Genomic DNA, 27,990 nt, shown 5'->3' with positions numbered 1-27,990 from the left:
ACACACACACACACACACACACACACACACACACACACACACACACACACACACACACGCACACACACACACAACACTGTAGTCTACGTGGTGCATGTAATGTAGGATACATGTTCTTAATATGATCAAGTAATGTCTAATGTACAGCTTTAATGGTATCAAATGTGCGTTTTATTTAATGTATTATCAAAAATGAAAACAATAGACTTGCACACTTTCTTTCTTTGTGTGATATTTATTTCAAACAGCTACTGAATATATTCTTAATATCAGCTTTAGGTACAAAAATATACACATTTTCAGCTTTCTCTACAGGCAGGTGCAATTAAAAGTAATTAAAATGCTTAATAAGACCTAAAAACACTATTCAAAAATACATAACACTGCTTTGGTATTTACCTTCCTTGGTCAACAGAGGACAACAGTGCACAACAAAACCTCTTATAGTAAAAAATAGAAAGGGGAGCATTATATATTGGATTGATATTGAGGATTCAATGTTTGCGAAAGGAAAAAAAAAAATACATGTAGGCCATAAAAACACGATCAGATTAACCAAAGCCTGAGCAATGATCATATAGGCATTTGTGACTCCTGCGAAAAAAACATTTCTGATTAACAAGAAGTCAATTCATTTTTTTATTTTTCTTTGCACCTCTAAAAAAAAAACATTTTTTGTTTTTGTTTTTACTTTTCTGGTCACTCTTTCTTACGCAAGTGGATGTATATGACCCCGCTACACAGCAACAAGGGGACACACACCCAGGCCAGGATGAAGCAGTAGCCAAAGTGTCCAGATGTCAGTTCTCTGGAGTCCTGAAGGATTTCCTCATTGTGTAATGTGTAGATGAGAGCTGCAGAAAAGGCGGTTAGCCCTAGAAAAAAAAAAAAAGGCAAGAAGTTTGTTTTAGTTAACCTGATTCATTTCGTTTACCTATATGATTAATGTCATATACAATAGAGTGACAGCAACAACCACCTGTTGAGCAAAACAACATGAATACATCACAACATACTAACTTTTACTTCCGGCAGTGTCACAGAAATGTTAATATCTGCAAGCAACGCAAAATCTGTGTATGTGTTTGCGTGACTCCTTCAATATAGACTTAAAAAATAGAGATGTATACAAATCAGATGTATACCTGATCCACAGTATTACACAGGTTTGTACCAATTTAGCCATCACTAAGAGTGAACTAAAGGTACAGCCACTGTACTCAAGGATTATACCATTATATAAATGAATCTAAAATTTAGAGGGCTAAAATGTAGCTTATTTAATAGATTTGTCAGAGCAAGCCTTTTCAAATGATATCATCATATTGAGACATGTCGGCGGGACATTGTTTCACTCCACTGTTACCTGCAAAGACTTGACACAGCCCAGTGAAGTAGAAGAGTCCACCCTTAGACATGGTGAACAGTTGACCCAGGAACACCAAGAAGGAGACGGAGGAGAAGACCACTGAGAGAACCATCAGGACCTGCACTGCCTTAAGCCACTCTGAGAAAAAGAAAACATCCTGACATCTAAACAAACAGTCTTAGTTCTCAGATTTTACCTTTTGGAGGGAAATGTTCATATGTAGAGGTAATGAAAAAGACATTGTTGCTTACCAGTTTCTCTGGAGGATGCACACAACCAGGTTCCTGTGAAGTTGTCAAACCTACAGTTGTACCATAGGTCGGAGTTCTCCATGCCATCCCACACCCACCAGGACTTTAAAGAGAGATTAGACGTGATTGATACAGCTGGATATGTTGCACATACAGCTGAATATGTAGGGCATGATTGTTCGCTGTCCTAAATATGACTACTACCTTCTCCATCGTTGCAATGAAGAGAATTGCCAGTGTGATGAGATGCAGCAGGGTCACAAACATAAGCAGGTAGGCCATTTTCAACTCCCTGCCAAAAACAAACAAAACTGTTTCAATATAGGCTTCCTGAGCAACTGCATACAACATAACGGGTTAGCAAGGAAATTGCGTGCGACCAATTTAACGTGTTTGTAGGTTCCACAGTGAAATTCAGTGTTGGGGAACTTTCTTGTTTTGCCTTGAAGAAAAAAAAAGAGGAAAATCTGAGTAGCTGAACAGAGCTTACTCTGTGTTGCGTAAGACCACGCTTCAAAACAGAGCGAAATGAGTTATTTCTGAAACTCCTCTTTGACTGGGCTGTGTGTCGCCATCGCACAGCAAACCACAGAGAACCTGGGAGGGCCTATTGGAATCTAAACGGCACCAAAATATTTACCCAATTAATCTCTCTACCCCTCTGAATGGCTGTTTTTGTAATTGCGTATATAGGGTAGACAGTCTGTAATTCAACTTACATTTGGATTTCATTAAAGCTGAGAATTATAGTTTGAGGAAAGCCTATGATTTTACAAAGCTTTTTGGCATTTGCACCTATACAGTAGTAAGCCTAGAGCACAAGCGACCACTTCAGAGGCTACCAAAGCTCTAGTGAAAATGATTTCAGTTCACAATAAGGAGACATGCAGCGAGAGAGAAAAAGACAGGGAAATAAAAGACAAATATTGTCTGTGTAGATCGTTATCTGTAGGAGAGGTCCATTTGGGTGGGCGGTGGAGTCACAACACTGTAACATTATGTCATTACACTAGACTTCATCCATCACATGAAAGGCAATGAAAGGTAAACATTACGTGAAAATGGGTTAAAAACAAAACCAATGGTTATGAAAAAAATGTTAGTGCAAGAATCAAATAAAATACACCAATGACACAGATACAATGAGTAAGATTTATTATCAAAATAAGCAATGGCACACAAAATGTGTGATGATAAAAACATGTGTCTTTTGACGGCATGATTTCTTTTGCTCCCGGATACTTTTAGAACTTGTGTTCTTAGAAGACGTGAAGAATCACCATAAAGACATCTTTGTTTTAAAATCAACTGGAACCATGATTTAACACGCTATGAACTGAAATCATATGAAAAGTCAAGCATCCGTCTACTTACCCTGTGTGTTGCTTGTCTCTGTGAATCAGGTCTCAGGAGCTGCGTAGAAGCAGCTTCACCACTCTATTACAACGTTCTGTCCCTCTTGGTGGTCTTCTCCTTTCCAGCCATACCACACACCCTTATTTTTACAGTGACTCCATCCAAACTTTCCAAGGAGCACGCCCATTTCCTCTGTGCAGAACAGAGCTCTCTTTTGCTGTGCGTTGTAATCGCTCTGCACAACATCACCCTCCAAAAAAAGTCTCAAAAGAGACCCACCCATGGGCAGTGGAGGCCCACAAAACCACAGGAAAATCCCTCCTCTGTAAACAGTCCACTTGGAATGCTTTTCGGCATGATGATCATTCTACCATGTCACATCCATTCATGACTCCAGTCTTGTTGGGGCAAATATGAAAAATAAACACTCAGCTGCAACATAACACATTTCTAAACCAGAACATAATGAGTTTTGAGAGTGGACTGGTCACCCAGCAAACATCTGGGTGGGGGAGACAATGTACACATGCCTTAGTTGATGTAGTAAGGTCAGTGGAGGCCACAGCAAAACAACATGAAGTTTCAAAACACCAATTATGCATTTTCATCTACGTTAAAAAGGGAAAGAGTAAGAAGGATATACTTGAAAAAGTTTATGTGAATGCCAGTATCCCTCCATTGAGTCTATAAATAAATAATTTCTAAATATTATCAGGTGATTGGTAGTAAGTATTCATCACATTAACATCTGATATTTCACCTCCCTGTAGAAAAAGACTAATGTTTGTTCGTCGCCCCCTGGTGTTTACAAATCAAGGATTCATAAGGCTCTATATGGGCATACTTCATCAAAATCGATGTCCATTAACTCTCACTGAAAACAGTGAATAAAGCATGATATTGGTAAAGATTGATCTCTTTTGGATTACTCCCTGGTTGCCATGGACGAAACCAATTTTGAAGATTGTTTAATTGCCATAAGGTCCATGCATAGGGTCCAGGTCAAGACCCGGGTCAACCCTATCTCGGTTACAACTCCTTAGTGTTAGGACTTGCACCAAATTGCAAAACTGTCATTTAAAATAAAAATATTCCCGGACTACCTCTTTCTAAACCAAAACGAACACCACCATTTGTTTGCTTGCAACTTCCCTGACCGATTGTCCCCCTGCATTATTCCAATGGTACGCTCCGTTGCCTAGGTGCTAGTAGAAGCCAATTCACTTCGCCACGCCTGTCCTCGGTACTTGGCTTTCTGGTCGCCTTTACCTTGTGAAAGGTGAGTACTAACTATAGCGACACCTTGCATACTCAGGCTCTCCAACGCAAAGAAGTCCCCGTTGAAGCAGCAGCCTTCAGTTATCACAACGAAACCCTCGCAGCGTTCACCCGCTGCTGCCAAGCGGTCACTGGAGAAAGCTATGGCTACCGTTAGCGAGCTAGCGTTAGCTGAACGTAAACTACACTAATTGTAACTTTGAAACTAACTTAACTAATTACGCAGGGCTGCGGGTGATCACAGGTGCCGGTGCTGGTTATTTACCAGCCTATCATAGCACGACGTGGTCAGCAAATATGCTGATATTAGTTAGCGTTAACCATATCTTTATGACAAGTGAGCTTGCGTGGCCAAAAGGAATGCAAGTGGCTGTTGTTCTACACAAACCCTCGTTTGCTCCTCCTCGTCAGACATTTTGGGAAGAATGGGTAGCTGGAAAGCAGAGATTTTTAACTCCACATGAGGGATAACAACCGTTACTTACTGCAGCGACACCGTGCACATTGCATGGAAGTAAAAACTGTGTCGCTAAATGCAACGTTCCCAACTGCAAGCGCAAGCTTCGAGGATAGAGGTGTCACCCATATTGTTAAATTCCTCCTGATTACATTGGCTGCAGTAGATCAAACATAGCTAATCATCATGAAGCTTTGCATAGCCTCAGGTGATGCAATATAACTCAGCTGTTGAACTGAAGTGGCCCTGTGTCTAAACTGAGAGAGACTGTCTCACCTCTAAACTTGTGACCGCAAGTCTCAACATGACTTGATGAAGCATTGTTTAAAATGTATCTCGTGTTTTGCAGGGGAGCTCGAGGACAAGAGCCGTTGTCATGGATGAACTGCAACAACAATGGAAGTGATGAAGTTTGAAGATTTGTTGTTCATTGCTGCATCATTTCAAACCGACTTGTGTTCTATTGGATACCGCGTCGGCTAAATTGTTGTTTGGGATCAGAACTTCATCATTCACAGATGCTGCTTCATCAAAGTTAATTTCAGACCATGGATCACGAGGTAACGTTCACAGCTGTTCATTTGCTTACAGATAACACGGTGGCAGTCACTCTTGAGTAGCTTTGTTCCAGTGTTCAACACCAGAAATATGTGATTGTTAACCATTTCAATCTACACAACTTGTGACATTGTTTTGTTGATCTCTGATGCTTTTTTGTCTACCGGCAATTTAACAAGAATAAGTTACTGTAAAAATGAAAGATGCTGTTGTAGTGTATACATCTTGCACCCATAGCCAGGTGGTTGTAGTTAATGTCTGATCTTTTAAGCCGTTTGTCCCACGAAGGCAAGATCATATACCAGTTTCTGTGATGTTTAAGTACAGCAGGCACACGAGACCCGATACCTAGCAATATGTTGCATGTTGTTGGAGCAGGGACCGCTCCAGGAGTAGTTTGAATGCTGCATGGGGGGGGGGGGGGGGGCTGCTCAGGTTACAAGCCCTACAACGTACAGTATTGAATTCAGCAACAGGTGTTTAGTGCTGGCATGCCACTCTGATGTTGTGATGTCCTTCTGCTGTGTGTTACACGCACGGGCTCAGCTTTCAGCGAGACTGACCACCTTGATGTTGAACACTGTTGTTAATCCTATTGTTTGCTGGTTAGTTTGCTGGATAATTGTTTGGCAAAAGTAAACAATTCACAAGTGCAAAAGTACGACTATTTAGCTCATTGTGCTGCAGTTGTTATAGCGTGTCACATATTAAAAAGCAACCTGTAGCAGTATACAACCGCATAAAGCATAAAAGTTAAGGAAATGATTGCATATGTAGACACGTGAGTTGAAGTATATTATGTTATAACTGCTGTGACATGCAGGGTACTCAATGCCACTCATTCACTGACGAGCCTCATTTGTGGATGCTTCTTGATTTCATTTATTTTACAAGCTGCAGCGCAACATAACAGTTCAACACGTATGTGATAGATATGATAGCCGGTCACACAACTTACAGCTCCTCCTCCTGGGTTTCTCAGGTGAAGACAGAGCTGGACCAGATTTCTATGCGGCTTCAGAAGGATGGCTTGCCCCCAGGGGCCAGTGTGGAGGAGCAGCAGCGCCACCTGTGGCAGCAGCTGCTTGCTAGGGAGGCAATGCTTCAGTCAGCCACCCAAGAGCTGCAGACCTTACAAACCCAGCAGGCCGGTGAAATGAAGGAGGTGAACACCGGCTGTTTGATGTGTGTGATGGAAAGCTCCCAAGCTTCCAGTCTATCATACCTTTGCCAATTGCTCAAAATGGTATGTCAGTTCCTGTCAGCAGTTAGAATTTTTGTCTTTTTGTCTGTCAGGTGGAAAGCTATGTTGCACATATTCGAGGGCTGCTGGAAGAGCGAGAGTGTGTGACTGCAGACCATGAGAGAGACAATGATCACTTGCGACAAGAGCTTCACCAGATCAGGCAACATCAAGGTGAATTCGATATGAATGTAGTACTATATAGTATGGAATATAAAATGTTGGCATTCTTTCCTTTGAGTTGTAGCCTTGCCTGGCTCTCCAGAGCCCCTGAGATGGATATTTCAAACACACCATAGTTTACAGTTTCTAAAATTGTGCCTGTGAATATATTAAAGGATCTGCTATCTTTACTGCTATCTTTACTTATTTTTACTTGTGTTTATGTTAAATCTTCTGCCATATAGCGAACCTGTGCACTATTTTGTCTTGTCTGCAGTGATTTTTCACAAATCTCTGACCAGTGAAAAAACTCTTTCTTCCAGAGATTCAGAGCAAGGAGCTGGCGGAGATGTTAGCTCAGGAGGACCTCGGGGAGATAGGCTTGACCAGCCCCAGCGAGCAGGTGGCTTACTTGCTGGTGGAGAGGGCCACACTTCTGGAGAGGCTGGAGGCGGCTGAGAGGAGACTGGAAAGTCAGAGCCTCACTGTCGACGTTGGGGAAGTCCACCACCAGGTAAAGGACTGACCTATACGTACATCAGAACTGTTCAGTTTCCTCAGAATATCAATTATTCACAGGAAACAAACCGCACACAAAAGTAAATTTTGAAATGTTTTAACAGCTAATATAGAATGTACATTGGTGTGGTTCATTTTGCATCATTTAAACTGTACATGACAGTTTTCCGGTGAAAGTGCGCAGCCTCTACCGTCTTAAACAAAGATCACCTTGACGTTTCAAATTGACCTGTCCAAAGACTTCATAGTTTCAGTGAATGTAATGGTTATCCAGGGCAGAGATATAAACGTAAACGTGGTTAAGTGAGTGTCTTTCTTGGACAGGAGCTTATTCGCCACACAATGGAAGAAGAGCTAAGGCAGCAGAGGGAGGACATGCAGAAAACCAAAGATAACCTGACGAAGGTGAGGTGACCGTCATTGTGCCTTAGCTGTGTTACAGGTCTGTATAACTTTAGGTTGAATACAATTTGTGAAGAAAATAACAATATTTTGTCTCCAGTTAAAGGACAGGGATACCACGTGATAGTTATGTAGTGTCTGTTGTGATTCTGCACACATGGGTCTCTCCTCTCAGCAGTGTTCATCCCAGAGTCCATGGAAGAAGCTCTTTGGGCTGCGCAGGTCTGGTCAGAGCAAACACAATATTACCCCTGTAGGTTTCCCCCTCACCGCATTCTACAGTACTAACTAAGTAACTAACACTGACGCTGTGATAAAGAGGGCATCGCAGGCTTGTTTCAAAGTGTTGCTACATTTTGAAATACCTTCCACGCTGACAATGTGCTTCGATATCTGCATGACCAATACGATTGCGGACGACATTGCTTGTCTCAGTAACACGTCTGTGATTGCGATTTTCTAACAACTGACGAGTGCTCGAAGTGGGTGGAACAGTAATGGCATGTCACAGGTAACCGCATGTGTACTCTTTGTCCCACTGGTCTCTCTGCGCAGGAGAATGTTGAAATATAAGAGAATAACTCATTGCCCTCACTCCTTTCCAGGCCTGTGGTGATGATGACTCTCAACCTCTGAGTGCATGTCTCTTACATCAGCATGTTGGGACACTTGCATCTCCAGCCTAACTACCAATCTTCTTACCTGTTGCATTCCTCCCACTCTTACCATCCGTGCTTTTATTCTCTTACATCAGGCCCACAGTGAGCAGATTTCCCAGGAGCGAAATGAGCGCCAGCGGCTGGAGCGGGACCTTGAAGAGGCGTCTGGGAGGCTGGCGATGGCTCATCAGGATATTCGCAGACTCACCAACGAGCTGGATGCCGCCAAAAACAACAACCTAGACCAAAGTGGTATGTAGCAAGACTTACAGTATGTATCCCTCAAAGAATTGTGAGTCTGGGTTAGATTTTGATGTCATGTTTCTTGAGACTATACACTAAAGTTTTGTATTTTGTTTTGCACACTGTTGCTGAATTAGGTGGTTGGAAGAAACATGCAGGTGTTCAAATGCAGCCCCAGTCTCTGGTCTACCCAGCTGGCTACCTCTGACCTTTAAAATATTTTTATGCACATATAAAGCAGCTTGAATGTCTTGCCCCACTCATATGTCAATGTTTGTTGTTGTCAGGCTACAGATTTGGCGATATAACAACTTCATTTTCTAAGCTGTACATTTTTTATGTGGAACTAGTGTGTTCTAGCAATCTGCAGGACTCCGTTAACAGCATATAAAAAGAAATGTTATAAAAGTCATGCATGAGAAGAACACATATTCTTGGCTTTATAGAATAACAAATATGCTTATAATCTCAGGATCTGAGCTTCAAGGAACGGTCCAAGAAGTAGAGAACCTGAGGAAGGAAGTGGACAAACTGAAACACTGTGGTGAGACAGACTTGGGTGTGAACTTAAAAACTGCCATTCAGTGTGTGACGTTAACACCAGCCACATTGTTTGGAGATTTTATTTTATTATTCAAACATTTTGGTTGGTTTAAGAGTTCGAGTTGGATATTGTTTAGATATTACTGTTCTGTTTGTGCTTAAGAAAGGGAAAATATATTCAACACACTTTTTTCATTTTTTTATATTCGGTTAATTTCAATCCTTCACATTCATATTTTATTCTTTTAAATGTAATTCATTTTGATACAGGTTTCTAGAAGAAATGCTACCTGATTAGGAAGTTTACTTACTATTACTTTTCTACTGTATATCCCTCTCCATTGGCTTGCACACTTGAACAGGGCATTGTATTATTCCCCTTATATTCATAATAAGCTGGAGGAAAATGTTTGATTGAAACAGTCAAATCTTATAGCAGCTACCGAATGCATCCATGGTTTTGCACGACATTTGGCAAGAAAACAGTCTCGCATAACCAGACCGATGCACAAAGTCACTAATGTAACACTAGTCCCAACAGAATGTTCCATTAGTTAGTTAAAATGCTTCATGCGGTTCGCCTTACGGACTGAATAAACACATTTTTAACATGCTGAGCAACTTTCAAACAACTTTCTTAACAAATTGATCGCCTTCCCTTTGTGGCCACAGTGTGCTACAGGTATTATCATCATAGCTACTTCATACCGTATATGTGTAACATTGTATAATATGGTTTAAAAGGGCAAAACAAGATTTTAGATATTCATGCACGGTCATGGTTTTGTCTTTTCACAGATATGCTGAAGCTGCAGCGATCCAAAGAGCAAAATGACACGCTAGACGTTGAGAACAGAGCTCTGAGGGAGAGAGTCCGCACTTTAGAGTCTGAAAAGGAAAAACTCCTGGACCAGGTTGGTATTTCACTCATTTTCTTCATTGAATTTAAAACTTATAGTGTTGTTGCAGCAGCGTGCCATTTTTTGGTGTTGTGTGTCTGTCCAGTCGGCAATAAATGACGCAGACCAAGATGTTGTGACCAAAGAGGATCGAAAGGACAACTGCATTAGCAGTGAACAACAAAACAGTCTGTCTGGCTCTTCAACCCAAGACAAGGATTACGTTCACAAACGGTAAATACATTCATTTTTCATCTTTATTTTTCCCACACCAGGCAAATTCAGTCGTTACAGCAGCTCAACAGTGGTTGATAGTGTGATAAATGAATGTTGGCATTCTTTGAGACTATCCCACCTGCTTTTTCCGACTTTAAATCATCATCATCATCATCACCATCGTTCTCTGTCAGGTGTCATGAGGCGGTAGAAGACAGGCTTATACAGATGAGGGAGCTGCAACGGCAACTCCTGAGGCTACGCAAGGATCTGGAAGAGCTGGAGGAGAGGAATGAGGAGCTGGAGGCTCTGCTAGGGGAGGCCCAGAATGCCAGCAAGGGGGCGAGGCATCGCCACGAGGGAGAACTAGAGGGACTGCACAGGAGGGTAAGGAGCAGCGCTAAAAAGACATTTTCTCAACCAAACAAAAGATGAACGGATTATTTACTAAACATACTAAATGTGAGTTTAAAGACATTTCACCTGAGATGGTGAAGAAAGCTGGTGTCTCTGACATTCACTAATGCCAGTCCTTGACTATAAGAACTCATATAATTTAGTCTAGCACCTGTCTCTTATTATTCTCCCTAATGGCTGAGTGGTAATCTTAACTGGTCATTGCAGATCAAGGCCCTGGAGGCAGAGTTGAAGAAGCAGGAGGTCCATGACAGAATGTTGAAGAATGGTGAGGAGGTCGAAACCACTGAGTCCTACTTGCAGCTGGTAAGACATTGCTCACTTTTGAATATCATATATATTTGTTGTATATATTATATGTTTCCTCTGTGCTCATTTCACAGTGGTTTGTTAACGCAGCAAGAACACTACGGCTTGTGATGAGCTCAACTACACAGATTTGAATAGAGCAACATTTTTGTTATTGTTGTTTTTTAAATATAAGCAACAACCGGAAAATACTTTGTGTTCCCCTGACACCGTGTGTGAAGCACCTACGGGACAGCAGCCAGGAGAGAACGGCTCTTCTAGAGGCTCGTCTGACTGAGGAGAAAGACTGGAGGAAACAGCTGGAGGTAGACCTCAGTGCTGCCCAGGCCGCCCTCAAAAAAGACAAGGAGGTAAAAAAACACACACATAGCCAGAGCAATAACATCACAGCTACACAAATATGTGAAATTCAATTTTCAGCTCAGGAGATTTAGTCCTTCAGTACAAAATTAGAGTTACAAGCCACACAGATTCCCTCACAAATCCCTCACTCTCTACGTTAAAGGCTTTGCAGATAGGTGAGCGTGAGCTGAAGAAGCTGAGACTCGAGGTCAAGAGCCTTCAGACAGACTGCCAACAAGGGAAAACACTCATCAAGAGCCTAACCCAAGTCAAGGGGGAAAAAGCAGTTCTGGAGGAGAAGGTTTGTTGATTTTACAAGTCTGCCTGCTCTGCGATAGGGATAAATGATTATTAAATCGAGGAAATAAATGAAAATGAACTTGACAACATTAAAATATGTCAATTTACAGCATCAATTTCACATTTACACCACTAAAACTATAGTTTCTGACTACTTTCCCGTCTTTGCCTCTCTGCCGGACAGGTGGCCCAGATGGAGCGTGCCCACAGCCGGCTGGGGAACGAGCTGGAGTGCTACAAGGAGAGCAACCGAGCCCAGGAGGACAAGAGGCAAAGCATGCTTCAGGTTGAGCAGCTGAAGGAGCAGGCTGACCGGCTAACTGCTGAACTCAGCAGCCTCCAGACGACACTCAATGCCTTCAGGTACTTCTATCATGTATAATGGCCAGAGATGGGCAAAAATACATCAAAATGTATTTAGATACAAAATACAAAATACCCCCAAATAAATGTATTACAACAAAATACAAAATACAAAATACTGGTGCCAGAAAATGTAACAAAATACATGTATTTTGTATTTAAAATATAGGAAATACTTTTTTCTGGATTTTCTGTTTTCTCACAATTTGGTATAGCAGAGCATTCAGGTTTGTGCTATAATGTACACAAAGCTCTGGTGAACCCCACAAAAAGGAAGAACAGTCACAGAATGTCAGTGTAACTAAGCAACGCTATTGAAAGACAACAACTTGATTATGTATATATATATTTGTATTAATTGGACTTAACAGCCCATAAACTTTGGCTTTGTATCAACAAGAAAATATTCATCACATATGAAATACAAGCTCCCAATCTCCCTCTTCCTATAGCTAGCTACTCGACTGATAAGCTAACTTGCTAAACACTGGCTATGCACTAGCCTAGACAGCATGCTAGCATGTTAGCATCGATCGCTAGCTTGATATTTTAACCATCACCATGTATATACAATAGGCTATGTAGCCAGACCCAGACATAAAGTATACATCAAGCTAGTTGACGTCTGTCACACTCAGATACAATATTTAACTTGACAGACAATCAGCTGAACTTGAAGATCTGAAGACTGAACTCGTGAACTGTTTTTTGATTCGTGGAGAAAGTATTTTGAGTATTTTAAATACAAAATTACTCCACTCTAAAGTATTTTGTTACAAATTACATTAGATTTTTAATCGGCCCAGTCAAATACAAATTACAAAATACTCAAAAGTAATTGAAATACGTATTTCAAATACAAGTAATAGAAATACTGCCCATCTCTGATAATGGCCAGTCCTATCCTGTGACCGGCCATGACACACCGGAGCTTACTCAGTCTTTGCATAACTTTGCATATGTTCCAGGGATGACATGGTTTCTGAGCGGCTGCAGACTGCCGAGCTCCAGGCCAAGCTGAGCTCCAGTGTCCAGGAGAAGCTGACAGCTGAGGGGCAGAGAGAGAGACTGGAGCTTGAGATGCAGCGCCTCGAAGAGCAGCTCAAGTGGCATCAAGAGCAACTCTCAGCAGCACTTACTAGCAGCCAGAAGCCTGAACAGCACACTAGTCCAGGGGAGAGGACAAAGGAGGAGTGGTTGGATCAGGTAATAATAATAATGATAATAACAATAATAATAATATACATTTAAAGTATGCTTTATGTGCTTTTTAAAACTAATTTATAAAGTGCTTGACATGTTCGAACCAGGATGAAAACATTTCAGGACTGAAATCTGGCCAATACACAAATAAGACATGTTGACGATACAATGGTGTGCTAAAATAAATGAAAGGCTTTACTGAAAAGATCAGTTTAGGGAAGTGATATCAAAGAAGCCAATGATTCTGCAAGCCTCAGACACTCATGCAGCTACTTCCAGAGCTGAGGGTCCTTGACCGCAAAAGCCCGGTCACCTTTAGTCTTGAGCTGGGACTCAGGAACAGCCAGCAGAGTCCTGCCTGAGGAAAAGTGCTTTAAAGGTGATCAGTAAAATCTTTAAGTCAATTCTAAAACTGCCTGGTAACCAGTGAATAGAGACTAAAACAGGACTGTTATGAAAGCCGAGCAGCTGTGTTTTTTACCAGCTGGAGGTAACTGGATTAAATGTCCTTTGGTAGTTTTAAATTGGTTTGTAAAAAGCTCCATACGTATTGATTATTTAGAAGCTCAGTAATTGAGGTAACGGGTTAGAGTGGAGAGGATGTCCTTCAGCATGACAGCCCTGGTTCAATGTGCAGCTGTCCAGTTTTTATGTCCTTGAGTGAGACACTAGTTCCCACCAGCTTGAGTACTGAAGTTGATCCTAACCTTTGACCTGCTTGTAGAGGAAGGCGAGCAGAGAGGGAATTTCCTCTGCCAGAATCATGTATTATACATACTGTATATGTGTGTGTTTTCTTTGTAGCTGAATCATCTGCAGACCAACCTAGCGGAGGAGCGGCAGCTGGCATCTCAGCACCAACTGGCACTGCAAGCTCAGGTCAATGAAGCCCAGGCACGCATCAAGGTATGCACGATCATAACTCACCCTTAACATGCCCAGATAGCCATGCTGTTCCTGCAGTTCACTTTAAAATCTCTAATAATCACGGTCTCCTTGTATTCAGTATTTCTGAGTTTCAGTTTATTACATAATTGTCTTTGTATTGCTTTACTTTGACCTAGGCAGCAGCAATTTGAGCATTTCTGGCATTCTTCCTCTCTTTAATATTAATAATAAATGCTGATGATTAAAAACTAAAACTTTAGGTCTCCCAATTCCAGTGCTACATGGTGCTTTTTACAGAATTTAACTTTTAAATAATTTAAATCGAGGGCACTTGGGATTGGCTTGATGGTTCACAGCAGCCGCAAAACAAGCTTAGCTTAGCCTTTATTTATCTGTCCTCCCTCACGGTTAAACACATCCCAACATTTCCCTCTTCAGTCCCAGGACTCGGTGCTGAGCCAGAAGGCAGAGGAGGCTAAACAGATGAAGCAGGACCTGCAGAGGGCCCGGAACCTCTTCACCTCAGCAGAGAGAGAGCTGCGCTACGAGAAGGAGAAAAACATGGACCTGAAGAGACACAACACCCTGCTGGACCAGGAAAAACTCAAAGTTGGTATTTAAGTACAGCGCAGTTGGAATTTCCTGAATGCCTCTGACATTTATTACATAATCACCATCTTAATCAATCTCTTCGTTACCCAGTCATCTCCCTGTAAATGATAATCACCATGAGCAAATGTGAAACTGTAACTTAACTTGTAAAAAAGGTGCCATACAGAAATCTATAATTGTCAGAATAGCTGTTACGCTGGTGTTATTAAGCATCTGCTTTGGGCTCATGCTCTGGTGTTTCACATGCTTCCTTCAGCTTTCTGCAGAGCTGAAGCAGGTCCAGACCAAGCTGGTCCAGGTGGAGCAGAGCCTCCGCGCACAGGCTGCTGAGTGTGAACGTCAGCAGCAGAAGATCAAGGAACTGGAGTTGGACCTGGCACGCAACTCTACAAACCGCAGCACCACCACCAGTCTGCAGGAGGACCTGCAGGCCGAGAGGGCGCGGCTCATTGCTGTTGACAAGAAGGTCAGCACTTTCATCTCATCTGGTGTCGAATCTGGTGCTTTTTTAATAAATCCCATCTAGTTTAGGCTTTGCGACAGAGACCCCAGAGGATTTTACGCCTCAGTTTTTCCTCTCTTGTTGAGGTTAAGAATCCGTGGGACATTCATTTTGCAGAGACGTGTTGTGCTTCACTTGGCGTAGCTCTTTCTCTGGGTTGTTCAGCAACGTTATAGACTATTTGTGTCAAATACCTTCAGGACATCCAGGGGTACTCTGGAAATGATGGGAGGTTGGCAGCTCATGGTATCTGTTTGTCACACTGAGTGAAGCCTGTGGCTCTGTTGGAATGACAGGTGTTGGAGCTGCAGCTGCAGCTTAAGAGCGCCCAGCACCAGCTGCGCGTGGAGGAAGCCCGGGCCGGAGAGAGCAGCCGCCTGGAGAGGGACAGCAGGGATCTGTCTGACACCTTGTCGGCTCTGAGAGCCCAGCAGCAGGAGGAGCACATCACCAGGTTGCACAAATTGCGGTGCTGCTGACGCTGTCCAGTTTGACTTGGTCCCAGCAGCAGTAATAGTGCCATTACCAGCATTGCAAGGCACTCCTTCTAGCCATCTTGTCTTCCATTTCTATCTCAGGAAGCTGTTAGAGCAGCGTGACGAGGAGCTGCAGCAGCAGGTGCGCTCCCTGAGGCTGAAAGAGGCCTCCATGACTAGGACAAAGACAGAGCTCAGCCACCGTGCCCAGCAGCTGGACACCCGTCTGAACATCCTGGAGGTGGAGCTTAGCAAGGCCAGAGAGGAGGTAAGGAACGGTGTACAACAGCTCAGCAGATGTTATTTGTGCTGCAGGGTTTTGGACGCCAGTCTTAATGTCCGTTTCACGTCACGACAAAAGTTTTGATCAAACGTGATTCACAATTTATATCCATTGTTGTTCTCAGCCTTTACTCAGCTTTTCAATGTAGGATTCTAACTTGTGTCATTCATCATCTCTTTGATTTTATTTTATTTTTCTTGTGACTCGTATACTGAAGAGTTTGCCTTTCTGTTTTTCCAAAGCACAACTTCAATTAATAGAAGTGTAATATAAAGTGGGAGTTTTTTCGGCTAATACCCAAAACAATTTTTGTACCGCCTACCAGCCCTGTTGCTTTATCTCCACTTCAAATCTTGAGCGGTCTCAAGAGTTCAGTCAGTAGCTGCAACCCAGTAAATTCCCACAAGTGGGATAGAATCTCTTTTTTTGACTGTAGAAATGTGTTTTTCAAATGACTTGACTTTTGGATTTTTATCTTTACAAAGTCAGTACACACAGTCTTCACATTAAACTGCTGGCCATGTTTATCTTTTATGTATTTATACGTTTTCCCTCAGGCAAGAGACAGCCAGAAGTCATGCCACAAACTGCAGGAGGACTTGATGACCAGTCAGCTGGAGTGTGACAGACTGCAGGAGGAGCTGCAGCAAGTTCTCCTCCAACTGGACGCACACGGCAGGTGAGACGCCCACACAAGCATGAATATAGGTATTGACATTGAAATATAATGAACTCTGGTACCCTGGCTAACTAATTACCATGTACTTCCTGATCAGCTGAACAAGGTTTTAGCGTTATCAGTACACTTGGAGAAGTAGTTGCTTTGCCTGAGGTCAATTTCCTCTGCTCCACCAACCAGAAAGTACAACGAAAAGCAGAGTCAGCACAAGATCAGGCTGCGTCAAGCCAAGCAGGTGTATCTCAAGGAGACTGCCCAGAGGGATCGCATCATCCAGAAACTGGAGAACGACCTGGTGATGGCCTCCAGCCTCTCAGACAAGGTCTGACACACACACACACACACACACACACACACACACACACACACACAAACACATGACACAGAACGCTGTCAGAGTTCCTCTACTTGCCAGAAAAATCTTTTCTAAAGTATCCCTGTCTTTGTCTATTTCTCCCCGGTGGCTTCAGGAGAAGGACAGGATCCATACAGTGACGGAGGAAAATGAGAAGCTTTTGGAGGAGAAAAGGGAACTGTTGCGGAAGCTGAGCGAGGCAGAGGAAATGGGCAGCAAAGGCATGAGGACCGCCTCCACTGTCCAACACAGGTATCTTAATGAATCACACTGATGAATAACTTTTAACACTCATACCTGCCGCTGTTTCTTTTGAAGGGGCAAATTAAGTGTTCTGATTGGATATCAGATTGCTGAACATATGTTAACTTGACTGAATTACTTTATTGGTACAATTGTAGATTGGGACGTTTCTCAACAAAGACTTTAAAGATTATTGTCAAGGAAAACTACTAAAGCTAATCTAATGTTGTTCCAGGGTCAACGTCTTAGAAATGGAAAACAGACACCTTCAGGATCGAATCCTGAAGCTCTCCAACCAAGTCAGTTCCTTAGAGCGTGCCGTGAGGAACGTCCAATCATTCTACAGCCTGGAGGTAACGCCATACACATCGGTATGCCTTAATGGGACATGCCACACAAAATCCACAGGTTTTAGATCTTGTTTTATAATGCTTTACATCACAGCTGAGTGACGTGTGGCTTCTTTAATTGTAATTTTTTTTTTTTTTATTATCATAAAGGGTGCAAATGCCCAACAGACTGCCAAGAAAGTGCTCCCCTCTGACAGTCTCTGTGATGCCTTCCTGCATACATCTATGCTGAGGTAAGGTGGTTTTGAGACCACTAATTGTTTTGTTATGATGATTGACATTTGTCATTTGTGCTTGTATGTGCATTTTCTGCTAATTCTCTCTACGTCTGTGTTGCCAGTCTGACGTCCGGTTCGTGTGACCCACGCGACATCCTTGATGCAATCTGCCGCGTGAAGGTGTCCGATCGCGTAGTGGTGGCGGACGGCAGTCGAGCGTCTGTCTCCACACACCAACCGTCAGAGCAGAGCTACCTGAACCTCACCTCACCGTTAGTTCTTCCAGACACCAAAGGCTCAGAGGGGAGCTCTGATAACAGCGACCGGGTGGAAGCGGTGGAAGGTGTTTCCAACAGCGAGGATATGTGCTAGAAGTCAACTGTCATGGGTTGGACTAAAGCATCCGCCACTTCCACTGGAGACAAAAGACAGAATAAAGAAGTGAAAACATCTTGGATAGTAAACAATCCTTGTTTTAAGGCAGTAATAATGATATGGGAGCTTCCACTGGAGCTCTGCTCAGGGTGATATCTCTTTTGTATCGTTGTTCGGCTTGCCAGCACTGTTTTTTGATCCAGATTCAGAATTAACATTCGATGGACTTTTAAAAAAAAAAAAGCCTGTGCAAGTGTCAATTTTTATGACATTTGTAAAAGGAAACCGAAAGTGATGGAAGATTTAATTTGGAAGCTATACATGTGGCACATCCTTGTGTGCATTATGCCTGGGAGGTTGGTCAGTTGTTTGCATCGACAAACCAGAATGCTTGAAAGCCTCGTGTTGGCTTACGGAAAAAGATGATATATATATTTTTTTTAATGTAATGGTACAAGATAAGACGATGTACTTCACACGAGCACAGTGAATGTCTAAAAGACATTTGATGAGGGAGGTTTGAGTGAGACTAGTTTAAACTGAGCACTTTATGAGAAGTTTTACTTGTTTACAGTTTGGGAAAATGTAGCAGTATGTCAATAGTACGTATTTTCCTCAGTTGTATTTAATCCTGGCAGTGTTTTCAATGAAAGAATGCCAATGGTGTTGTATGTCTATGGTTTTACTGTGTCAAAAATCTTAGCGCATTTTTACTCATGTCGTACAGTATATAACGTTGATATCATGGACTCACTTGCCTGTTGCATGTGATGTGTAGCCACTCCAGTATTTACAATTTGCTTCTTCGCTTGTAATTTTTAAAATGGCCAAAATTAATTCTTTTTTTAAATAATTGGTCAACCTCAATCATTCAGAAAGTACTTGCACCCTTTTACGAAGAGATGTGTGTGTGTGTGTGTGTGTGTGTGTGTGTGAACTAAATACACATGAGCTAGTACTATTTTGTGTAAATAATAGTATTGTACAGTGCGGAAAGCATGCTCTATTTTGTCTACAATGTGCCTGAAATTATGAAGTGTTTAACTTTATCCTGCTGCTGCGTGAACACGTCAAATAACGAAAGCCTATTTGCAACAGACATCTAAATCGACGAGAAACTTTGACTTGTGTTGCATCCATGTAAATAATTTTTTAAACAAATATTTTCATAAATAAAAGTGACTAAATGAACGTAGTATTTGTTTCCTCCTCTCTTAAACCACAGATCTGTCGGCAGGTACAGTTTTTAGTACAAAACAAGCAATCACTGATGAATTTATAACAGTCTGTTTATTAAACAAGGTAAAGATACAAAGCTTGTTTTCCTTTTTTAAACATTGATAACCTTAGTTTAACTTCTCAGTCTTGGCTGTGCATATTTAGTTGTCTAGAAACTGTATATGAAACCACAATGCAAGACAGGAAAAAGTGTAATAAATCTACGCAATATCTTTTCATAGAGAACATGGGTTAAACAGTTATCATACAGATTACAGCTCAGGAACTCCATGCGGAAGGAAGAAAATTAAAATGTTTACACGACTGAATACTGCAGAACACAATACAGATTAATGGAAATGGGATGATAAAACAGTTAAGGCTTACATGTAAATAACTGATATAAAACATGAATATTAATAACATATGGGTAGACTAAAATAATTACAGTAAGTTCATACATAAACTTTTACAAAACCCAAACGGAGCATGTTTATGAAAACCAAAAAATAGGTACTATAAATGAGTAACATGTTTTACAGTACAGCAACATGTACATTTTCCCATTATCTCAAAAGAGAGATTAAGTTGAAGAGGCAGGGTCTGTTGTTGGCGTAAATGTCTGTTTTCAGGCCAGTGGCTTGAGTAATACGTTTTAATTCTTTTGAAGACATACTATATACTGTATATGTATTTTACATCATTCTCAGTTCCATCTCAAACGTAACGTCTAGCCGTAGCACCTTTTCTGAAGTGCCCTGAAGAATACAGAGTACTCTATTAGTACCATCCGGAGGTTAAAGTTACAGTAAAAATACAACAAACAATACTGTGTACAATAAAAAGAATACAAAGGAGAAAAATAAGTCAAAAAGGAGAAGCATCACCTCCACACAAACTCGTAACATAGGTCTATGGAATATGACTTGTACTGCAGTTTATTTCAAATGGGTAAAGCTTATTAAAGTTTAAAAAATACTTAACTGGGTCAGAGGAGCTGTACATAACTTCACATTTTGGTCCAATGTTTGGGTTTAAAATCTACCACCGGGGTAAGTTAATTCATTTTAGCTGTGTTTCAAAGAAGGGATGAGTAGATTAGAGCTGGCACGGATACATGTGCAATGCATTCAACTTCTAATACTTCTAATAGTCAAAGCTTAACTGACTAGAGAAAGCTGACAAGCTATGGCAAGATTTGCTTTCTCTTAAAACCTAAACAAGGTTCATATATGGCACAAGTTAATGGGACGTCAGGAAAATATAATGTCAAAAACAGTGTTTCTTTGATCACATGTTATGATCATAAAGGTGCCTTAAAGGTGAATGTCAAATATGGAGTGAAAGAAAAAAGAAAAACATTCATCCTTCTTCCCTTCCTGGTTGCTCTACTTTTTGTCTTCCCAAGTCAATAATGCAACTTCTTAATACAATCATTAAATGTTTAAATTGTCATCTAGCGATTGCCTTTCTTCAAATTTAGATGACCCTGTAAATGTGTACTTTTTTTGTAAAAACAAAAAAAGCAATAGAAAAAGACTGTTATTTATACACAGACAGTACTCTTAGCTGCCACATGTAATGCCCTTTGGCATTTCCCATCCAACAAGATTGAAACAATTTGAGCCAAAACCACAAGGCCTAAAAGTGCTTTAAGATTATCTTTGGATGTCTCCAGAACACACCCAGCAAACATTTTATTTTACATTTTCTCAATTCTTTATAAGGGCAAATATCATCTGGCACATTTTTGAAACCCATTTCATGGAAGAGGAAAAAATAAAAACAAATCTAACTAAAACATTTCTGATGGCCAATGCATCCGGCAGTTTACATGACGCTTACGAAAGTGCTTATTAAATCTGACGCAAGACATTCTTTGCCACTCGATCCTCCGGGCAACATCTAGCTGTATCTTTACATTCACAAAATAACGCTGTGCTCATTTTGACAAAGACGGCCTGTGTCAAGATGGATGGAGGCAGCCTGTTTACTGAATCTAGCACTGAATGCTTATGTCAGCGGTCATAATGCTAATGTAAGCCTTATGTAGATGGCGGTGGGTGCAGGGCCTCATAAACTCCAGCCTAACATAGACTTTGAATCCGACCTGCTGCTGAGCGGCCGGGAGCTCAGATGAGGGAGATGCGTATGGGGATGCTGGGCGACTCGGTCCTCTGAGGCGACTGGTGGCTCACTAGGTGCTCCACCACTGTGTGTTTGGACATGTGCTTCATAAGGTAGGTCTCCTACGAAAGACATGAAAACAAACCAAACAGTCCAAGATTAAAGGACAACAGATTGGACATCTTATCTTTGTCAGCAATATACCCGGAGTAACCTTCAGAAATAACACAAATATTCAGTGGATCCAGCAAGAAGAACTGAAGACACATTTAGTAGAACGCTTTTAAAAGCTTAATTCACCAAAGAAGACATTGGCTGAGCTGGCTTTGCAGTTGTGTCATGCGACCGAAGAACAACGCCAAACGAAAACGTATGTTTTTGGACTGACCGCTGTTCACACTTCAACCACCACAGAGGCTGTTTCCTAGATGAATAGCATCTTTTTGAAGGTGTGCTTATTGGCAAAATAAGGTTTTGTTGTGTTTTGTTGCAAACTGTTACGCCTCGATGGCACTTGGTTGTGAAGCACTCGTCTAATCTATTTCGGAATATTTGCTCCAAGCACATTTTGTCCAATTCAAAACTTAAAGATATTATTATTATTATGAAGAATAAAAACAGCTAAATATTCACATTTCAGGTACTGGAACCAGTAAATATTTTATATTTCTGCCCAAAAGATGCCATTACAATTATGCAATGATCAAAACAGTTGATTGAGGTAATTCATTTTATGTTGATTGAGTATTAAATGAATTGTTTCAGCTCTAGAGTAAACTGTCGGGCTTGGAGTGTAATTTGCAGATTGGCGGTGGCAGAAAACATTTTGATTTGACTGGATAAGAGATTAAATGTGCACCGTACAACCCAGTTTTACAAGTAAAAGGATCAAGTGAAGTGGTACTTTGTAGAAAAAATAATTCACCTCTTTTCTGTATAGTTTGAATACGAGCAAGAACGTGTTGAATTGTTAATTATCACAAAGGAGGAAACTGCTAGTTTCCAGTGAGGCAGAGTAACATCAAAGGCCATCATCTTCTCCATCCGTCTGAAGGCACACTGGAAAAACCTGACACACATAAAATAACATCAAGATAACCTGTGGTTTACTCACTGAGGTGTATGCCCGGCCACACATGCTACAGCAGTAGGCCTTAGCGTTTTTGATGGCGTGCGCTGATAAGTGGATCTGCAACGATGCCGAGTCTGAGTAGGCACGGTAGCAGTTAGGACATTTATACGGCTTGTCTTTGTTGTGCTGCCTCTGGTGAGACTGTTAGGGAAGAAACGCAGACAAATGCTGTTAATTCTGCTTTAAAAAGCAGTGAACCGCTGTAAAGTAACGGTGACTGTTGTAGTATCTGCTGTGGAAGAATTAAGTAGAGTGACCATGTACTGACCTGGAGGTTAGACAGCTGGGTAAAAGCCTTTTCACATCCAGGGTGAGCACATTTATAAGGCCTATCGCCAGTGTGGATTCTGTGGCAAAAGAAGCAGATCAGAAATGTTAAAAACAAATAGGTTTGCTTTTAACCCCCCCCCCCCCCCCCCATTAGCTTAGCTTCCCCTGCTTTGTGCTCACAGCTGGACCGACCTGGTGTGCTGCTGCAGGTGTGACAGCTGACGGAAGGAGTTTTCGCAGTAGGAGCAGTGGTAGGGTTTGATCCCCAGGTGGATGCGCAGGTGCTGGGACAGGTAGGAGGCGTTGGCAAACGTCTTGGAGCAGTGGGGACACTTGTGTGGTTTGGCCTCCGTGTGGGACTTGGAGTGAATCTGCATCTCTGACTTTGATAGGAAGGTGAGCGGGCACACTTTACATCTTGGGGACAAAAACAGGACACAAGAATGCATACATGTGATCAGTTAAGGGTGGTATAGAAATGGAGCCCTATCGAGACTATACAGTGTCACGCCATTGATGTTTTTAAGTATTGAACCACTGTTTTCCCAATAGCAAGACTACTTCTGTCATTTTCAAGACATTTAAACCAGAACAAGACCAATTCTTAATAAAGCAGTAGGCCTGGGTCCCAACCAAAGTCGGAATAGAGTTTAATTGTAGATTAATTTAAAAAAGAAGAAGTCGGAGGAGGTTTAGTATCCAAAAAAATATTCCAGGTGATAATAAGGGGTAAAGATCAATTGACAGTCCACTGAGTGAATCCAATCAGGTGAACGATGGGTTCATGTTGATGTCTCAGTAAGGAGGACCACATCTCAATCATCTACAGCCGACTTAAAACCAAACAAGCAAATGACTATTGATCTGTTGTAGACCGCAATTCAATTTGTGTATTGGCTTTACGAGGCCAGCGCTGAGAGGAAATATTCTTCCCCCTGTGATGCAATAAAAACGTCCAAGACAATAGCAGCGGTGTCCAGTGCCCAACCTGTAGATTTTGCCCTCTTTGGGTGCCAAAGTGACACAGCCTTGGTCAGCTAGGATAGGGTAGGGCACCACCAGCAGAGGACCAGCCTGGTTTTCAGCTTTGATCTTCTTCCGTCCACGGGTTGCCTTGGGCGGGGGGCCCAACAGGCCGGCCAGGCCGCCGATTTTCATGTGGTCCATGCCAGGACCGCTGGCCAGCCCAGAGATGATGTTCATAGAGGGGGCACCGCCCAGGCGGTTCAGGCTGCTGGAGGTTGGAGTCGTGGGGGTCAGGGCCTCTGAGGTGCTGTGACTGTCAGGTCGGGATGAAGGAGCCAGACCTGTGGAAGTGAAAAGCAGACCCGCTTTAACACTACAGGTGACTTGAAGGAAGTTCTACAGATTGACATGTTTGGTACATTTTTGAATGCATGCTATATACAGTTTTACATTTTTCAATGAATATTTCCTACTATTCAAAAGAGCCATTGGTTTCTATTAATTTCTGTATGATATAATGATCTGTTAGCAGACTCTTGAAACTTGTTTGAGTTGTTGCATCACAGTGAAGGGAACATCAAGTCTGTTCACCGATTTTTACACTGTACAGAAATGAATAAAAAACAAATGGCTGCCTGGAACAGGAGAACACATTTACTGAAATTCATAAAGCACCGCAGCAGAGTTTGCTAAATGGTTAGCTGTGAATACATGATTTGTTGTAAATATGCTACAACAAGTTTCACAGGTTTCAGTCTGAATTAGCTGAATCTAAAATTGCCTGAAAACCAAAGACCGTATTACTCCCTAATACTCTAATACTCTGCTCAGCCTGCACAACACTCTCTCCATGTATTTCCATACATTAATTCCTAAGGAACACCTTTCAACTAACTGACTAATGACACACTGAGTACATAAGTATGCACACTGAATGTTAGTACAGTAAATGAACTTGTCTTATTACCAGCTATGGTATGTCCATTTACCCTTACTGCGTGCATTTGTGTATCAAAATCTACTAAGACAATCAAATGTAATCAGTCACACTGTTAAACACCACCAGAGGCCGATTTTTTCTTGCTGTTATTTACCCATGTCACCACCAGACCACAGAGACCACCTGGCTGCAGTACCTGAGCGATGGTTGATCCGGTTCTGTTGCTCGCTGAGCTGTCTCATGTGCCAGTCTTCCCACAATCCTTTGGCCTTCACTGCTGACTTGTCGTCCATATTTCCATCTGCAAGTTGTCAGGCGGTGGCATTTTAATCCGTGAACAGTGAATGGTCTTGATATAGATAGACCTTTTATACAGTACCAATACCCAAACTTTGTTTTACAAACAACAAAGTGGAGACTGTACCTGGCCCAGAGCTGGAGGCGGGGCGAGCGTGTAGAGCAATGTCCGGTTGTCCAGAGCCCTGCTGCTGCGGGTGGTGGCCCTGCACCTGCTGCGACTGGAGCTTAGGCAGCGACATGATGTGCTGAGCGCTGCCGTCCGGGGACGAGTTGGACACCAGCAAAGACTGCTGGGATGGGGTAGAGGTAGGCGGCAGGTGCAGGGGTCGGATCTTCTCGGCCATCAGCTGCTCCTTGATCTTGTTAATGAGCACCAGGTTATCCAGCTGAAAGGGTTAACGGGTCATGCTCAACAGAAAACTACCACCGTGTGTGAATGTCATTCACGCCCCAGAAACACTTCCCCGGAAAGAAAACACAGACCAGCACACAGTACAAGCTTGATTATGACTTATTTGTTTTTAATCTACGAGGAAGACCTGTGTAGGATTCTCACTCTGAGAGGTTGCTTCACTTACAGACTGGTGCTGAATGTTTGAAAAGACATTCACACAAGGAAACAAATGGCAATGAAAGGCGGAAATGTCACAGTAATTACATGTGATGGGTGGACTTACCTGGCCCGGCATGGATGGAGGTGGCGGCCAGAAATACGGGTTGTTAAATCGAGGCTCTGCCATCCTGAAATATATAAAATGTATTTTAGTCACAATCAAAAGTCAATCTATACTTGTTGAGCTCAGTCAGAGAGGGGTTTATGACACAAACCACTGTTTTTCTAGGTCTACAGGCAGTGTGCGTTAAAGTTACAGACTGGCAGACTTTAACTGGGATTGACAGTAGAAAAGGTGAAGCCTTTCCTTTGGCACCAAATGACTGGACAGGTTTCATTAGTTTCCAGCATGTACACTCTCATCCAGCTTTGCGTGCACTTCCATGCTTAAATCACACAGTTTACAATTCATGGTGCTCAAACGGCTCCACTTATCCACTGAGGACACATTGTGTTGAGGAACTTTTGAAACCTTTTCTTAAGACCAAAAATAAAGAAATGTTAAGAGCCAAAGTTTCACTGCACTGGTTGCACAATAACGAGCAACTGGAGGATATTTAATAGGAAGCTTCATATTAAGTTATTCATATTTTAAAAAGGGCTTGTATTAATATATATTTGTTTCAATTCCCTGAAGGACAAATAAAAAGGTTATTTTGCATTTCTTAAGACAGGTAAGTGAAACTGGAGGTTGGGTAAACCTAAAAAAAATGAGTTAAATGTTATGTTGGCTATGGCTTTAATGGGCTTTACATTTAACCACAATTTAGGCTGAAATTGCAAAACTTGGAAATGCATAGTTTGAAAAACAAAAATATTAATTAAAGTTTCAAGTCTCATGGTCTTCCTCAGTTATCATAAACAAACTCCATCTGCTGAGGAAGACCTAGAGATGCAGTTAAAAGGTGGAACAATCTAGTAAGCGGATCTGGAGTTTACATTTGTCAAAAATAACTGGATTTATCAGATTTTATCGATTTTTTAAGGACCTGCATTAACCTTGAAAATAAGTAAAATAAGTCATAACCCTTGAATAACATGTCAAGACTATTGTAACAGTGTGAGGAGTTCCTATAAATGTATGTTAATAAAACCCAGAGTGTAGATTAGGCCATCAGTGTGACCACGAGCCAAACTGTCACTTTTAAGTGAACACAGGTCAAACATTAAATGTCACCTATAATGTATCGTGTCACTTATAAGAAAGGCATCAGTGTGACAGAGCATTAGCCGATTAGCTTCCACATTTAGCCCCTCTGCTCCTTTTGTCTGAGAGTGAAATCCCGAAAATAAGTGGACGTCGCTTTAAATGTTCAGATAAACGCTAAGGAAAAAACAAAAAACTTTCCATTCTTTGACTTTTCGGACATGTCGGCTGTCTTTGAGAGCGTCTCGCGACCCGGACCGATGGAGGGTTTCGCGGATCAACCCTCCCGGTGCGACTCAGACATTCTCAGACAGTTTTCTTTAAACATTTCCAGACAAAAGAGAAACAAAAATGGCAGCCTTATTTTTATAAGGCGGGACGCCATATTCTGCAGACCCCAAAAAATTTAGGAGCATGAACATCTAGTGGTGAGGGGGGTGACGGGGATAAGAAGCGAGCGCGACGCGGACACAAAGGTGTGTTTATCATGTCAAAGGCATGAATGATTGTTTACGGCGAATTGCAGGTTTGAATAGCCCGGCCTCCACAGCTCTTAAAAAAACTGACACTTCCTACAACAACCATGCCCTGCAAAAAAAAAAAAAAAAAAAAAAAAAAAAAAAACAGCACGGAAACGGACAAGATGCAGACGCGACCCAAACACCAGACCGATTAAAACAACCGTAGCTACGCGTTAAGGTCAAAATGTACCCGGCGCACAATGTCCTTTCTCCCGAAAAACGCTGTGCCATCTTCACCACATTTCACTTTTAGGGCAGCTTTTTTTTCCCCCACATTCTGCAACTTTTGGACGAATCAAAGGACAGCAATTGCATTTTTGTGCACATTGCACGCATCTAGGGTGATATAACCGATCAGAGAAATGCACGGCAGCGTAGACACGAACATACATGCACAAATACCTGGTGTCCCGGTTGCAGATATTGTCTTGCGAGAAGGCTACAGCTATAATATAAAAGGTTGATGTTCTTTCTGCCTGCTTCCAGTCGGACCACCGCTTCCGGGTCGCTTTGTTCACTTCTGGGTGCTGCTGCAGGCTCAGTGCAGTACAGACACAGAGGGAAGTGTACAGCTAGTGTTGTTTTGGGTTTTTACACGATGACCTGCTCTATTAACGTTTATTGCGCATGTATGATTCATCTAATAACGTTATTTCAGCGCGTGCCTGGGTTGGATTTAGCCGACA

The 27,990-nt window shown here is 42.0% G+C and overlaps 3 protein-coding genes across 5 annotated transcripts; 1 reads left to right on the top strand and 2 right to left on the bottom strand.

Moving 5' to 3' along the window:
- Positions 1–234: 234 nt before the first annotated feature.
- emp3b (epithelial membrane protein 3b (MAM blood group)) lies at positions 235–3,227 on the bottom strand. Its single transcript, XM_079172525.1, has 5 exons — positions 2,995–3,227; positions 1,825–1,912; positions 1,621–1,723; positions 1,367–1,507; positions 235–875 (listed from the first exon to the last, which is right to left on the bottom strand). The coding sequence occupies exons 2-5, from the start codon at positions 1,900–1,902 to the stop codon at positions 700–702; spliced, it is 498 nt and encodes a 165-aa protein (XP_079028651.1). The 5' UTR covers positions 1,903–1,912; positions 2,995–3,227; the 3' UTR covers positions 235–699.
- Positions 3,228–5,155: 1,928 nt separating this feature from the next.
- ccdc30 (coiled-coil domain containing 30) lies at positions 5,156–19,254 on the top strand. 2 transcript variants are annotated; one of them, XM_079180326.1, is made up of 27 exons: positions 5,156–5,271; positions 6,252–6,434; positions 6,566–6,686; positions 6,998–7,188; positions 7,518–7,598; positions 7,774–7,848; positions 8,350–8,506; positions 8,970–9,041; positions 9,839–9,954; positions 10,046–10,173; positions 10,350–10,542; positions 10,780–10,878; positions 11,103–11,231; positions 11,387–11,524; positions 11,708–11,886; positions 12,855–13,092; positions 13,894–13,995; positions 14,416–14,586; positions 14,846–15,055; positions 15,388–15,545; positions 15,670–15,835; positions 16,408–16,529; positions 16,710–16,851; positions 17,000–17,136; positions 17,363–17,480; positions 17,628–17,710; positions 17,818–19,254. In XM_079180326.1, the coding sequence occupies exons 1-27, from the start codon at positions 5,260–5,262 to the stop codon at positions 18,065–18,067; spliced, it is 3,771 nt and encodes a 1,256-aa protein (XP_079036452.1). In that variant the 5' UTR covers positions 5,156–5,259; the 3' UTR covers positions 18,068–19,254. The 2 variants fall into 2 exon arrangements, with proteins under 2 accessions (XP_079036452.1, XP_079036453.1); XM_079180327.1 differs by lacking the exon at positions 7,774–7,848.
- Positions 19,255–19,347: 93 nt separating this feature from the next.
- Positions 19,348–27,762, bottom strand: znf362b (zinc finger protein 362b). 2 transcript variants are annotated; one of them, XM_079166570.1, is made up of 9 exons: positions 27,707–27,762; positions 25,701–25,764; positions 25,148–25,409; positions 24,920–25,024; positions 23,806–24,124; positions 23,010–23,234; positions 22,816–22,894; positions 22,530–22,688; positions 19,348–21,537 (listed from the first exon to the last, which is right to left on the bottom strand). In XM_079166570.1, the coding sequence occupies exons 2-9, from the start codon at positions 25,761–25,763 to the stop codon at positions 21,421–21,423; spliced, it is 1,329 nt and encodes a 442-aa protein (XP_079022696.1). In that variant the 5' UTR covers position 25,764; positions 27,707–27,762; the 3' UTR covers positions 19,348–21,420. The 2 variants fall into 2 exon arrangements, with proteins under 2 accessions (XP_079022696.1, XP_079022697.1); XM_079166571.1 differs by having other exon boundaries at positions 25,148–25,382.
- Between the last annotated feature and the right edge of the window lie 228 nt (positions 27,763–27,990).

This window comes from Pholis gunnellus (assembly GCF_910591455.1).
Source record: "Pholis gunnellus genome assembly, chromosome: 2".
NCBI classification, from domain to species: domain Eukaryota; kingdom Metazoa; phylum Chordata; class Actinopteri; order Perciformes; family Pholidae; genus Pholis; species Pholis gunnellus.
The sequence above is the reverse complement of the archived record's forward strand: the minus strand, read 5'-3'. Positions and strand labels throughout refer to the sequence as shown.

Excerpts from the sequence above, each read along its gene's own strand:
- ccdc30 (XM_079180326.1), top strand. Across the intron at positions 13,093-13,893 it reads AGGAGGAGTGGTTGGATCAG|CTGAATCATCTGCAGACCAA; the intron begins GTAATAATAATA and ends TTTTCTTTGTAG. Across the intron at positions 17,137-17,362 it reads GCCTCCACTGTCCAACACAG|GGTCAACGTCTTAGAAATGG; the intron begins GTATCTTAATGA and ends ATGTTGTTCCAG.
- emp3b (XM_079172525.1), bottom strand. The coding sequence starts at position 1,902 with ATGGCCTACCTGCTTATGTTTGTGACCCTGCTGCATCTCATCACACTG. Across the intron at positions 1,724-1,824 it reads TCATTGCAACGATGGAGAAG|TCCTGGTGGGTGTGGGATGG; the intron begins GTAGTAGTCATA and ends CTCTCTTTAAAG. Across the intron at positions 1,508-1,620 it reads TGCATCCTCCAGAGAAACTG|AGTGGCTTAAGGCAGTGCAG; the intron begins GTAAGCAACAAT and ends TCTTTTTCTCAG.
- znf362b (XM_079166570.1), bottom strand. The coding sequence starts at position 25,763 with ATGGCAGAGCCTCGATTTAACAACCCGTATTTCTGGCCGCCACCTCCA. Across the intron at positions 25,410-25,700 it reads CTCCATCCATGCCGGGCCAG|CTGGATAACCTGGTGCTCAT; the intron begins GTAAGTCCACCC and ends TAACCCTTTCAG. Across the intron at positions 23,235-23,805 it reads AAAGAGGGCAAAATCTACAG|ATGTAAAGTGTGCCCGCTCA; the intron begins GTTGGGCACTGG and ends TTTGTCCCCAAG.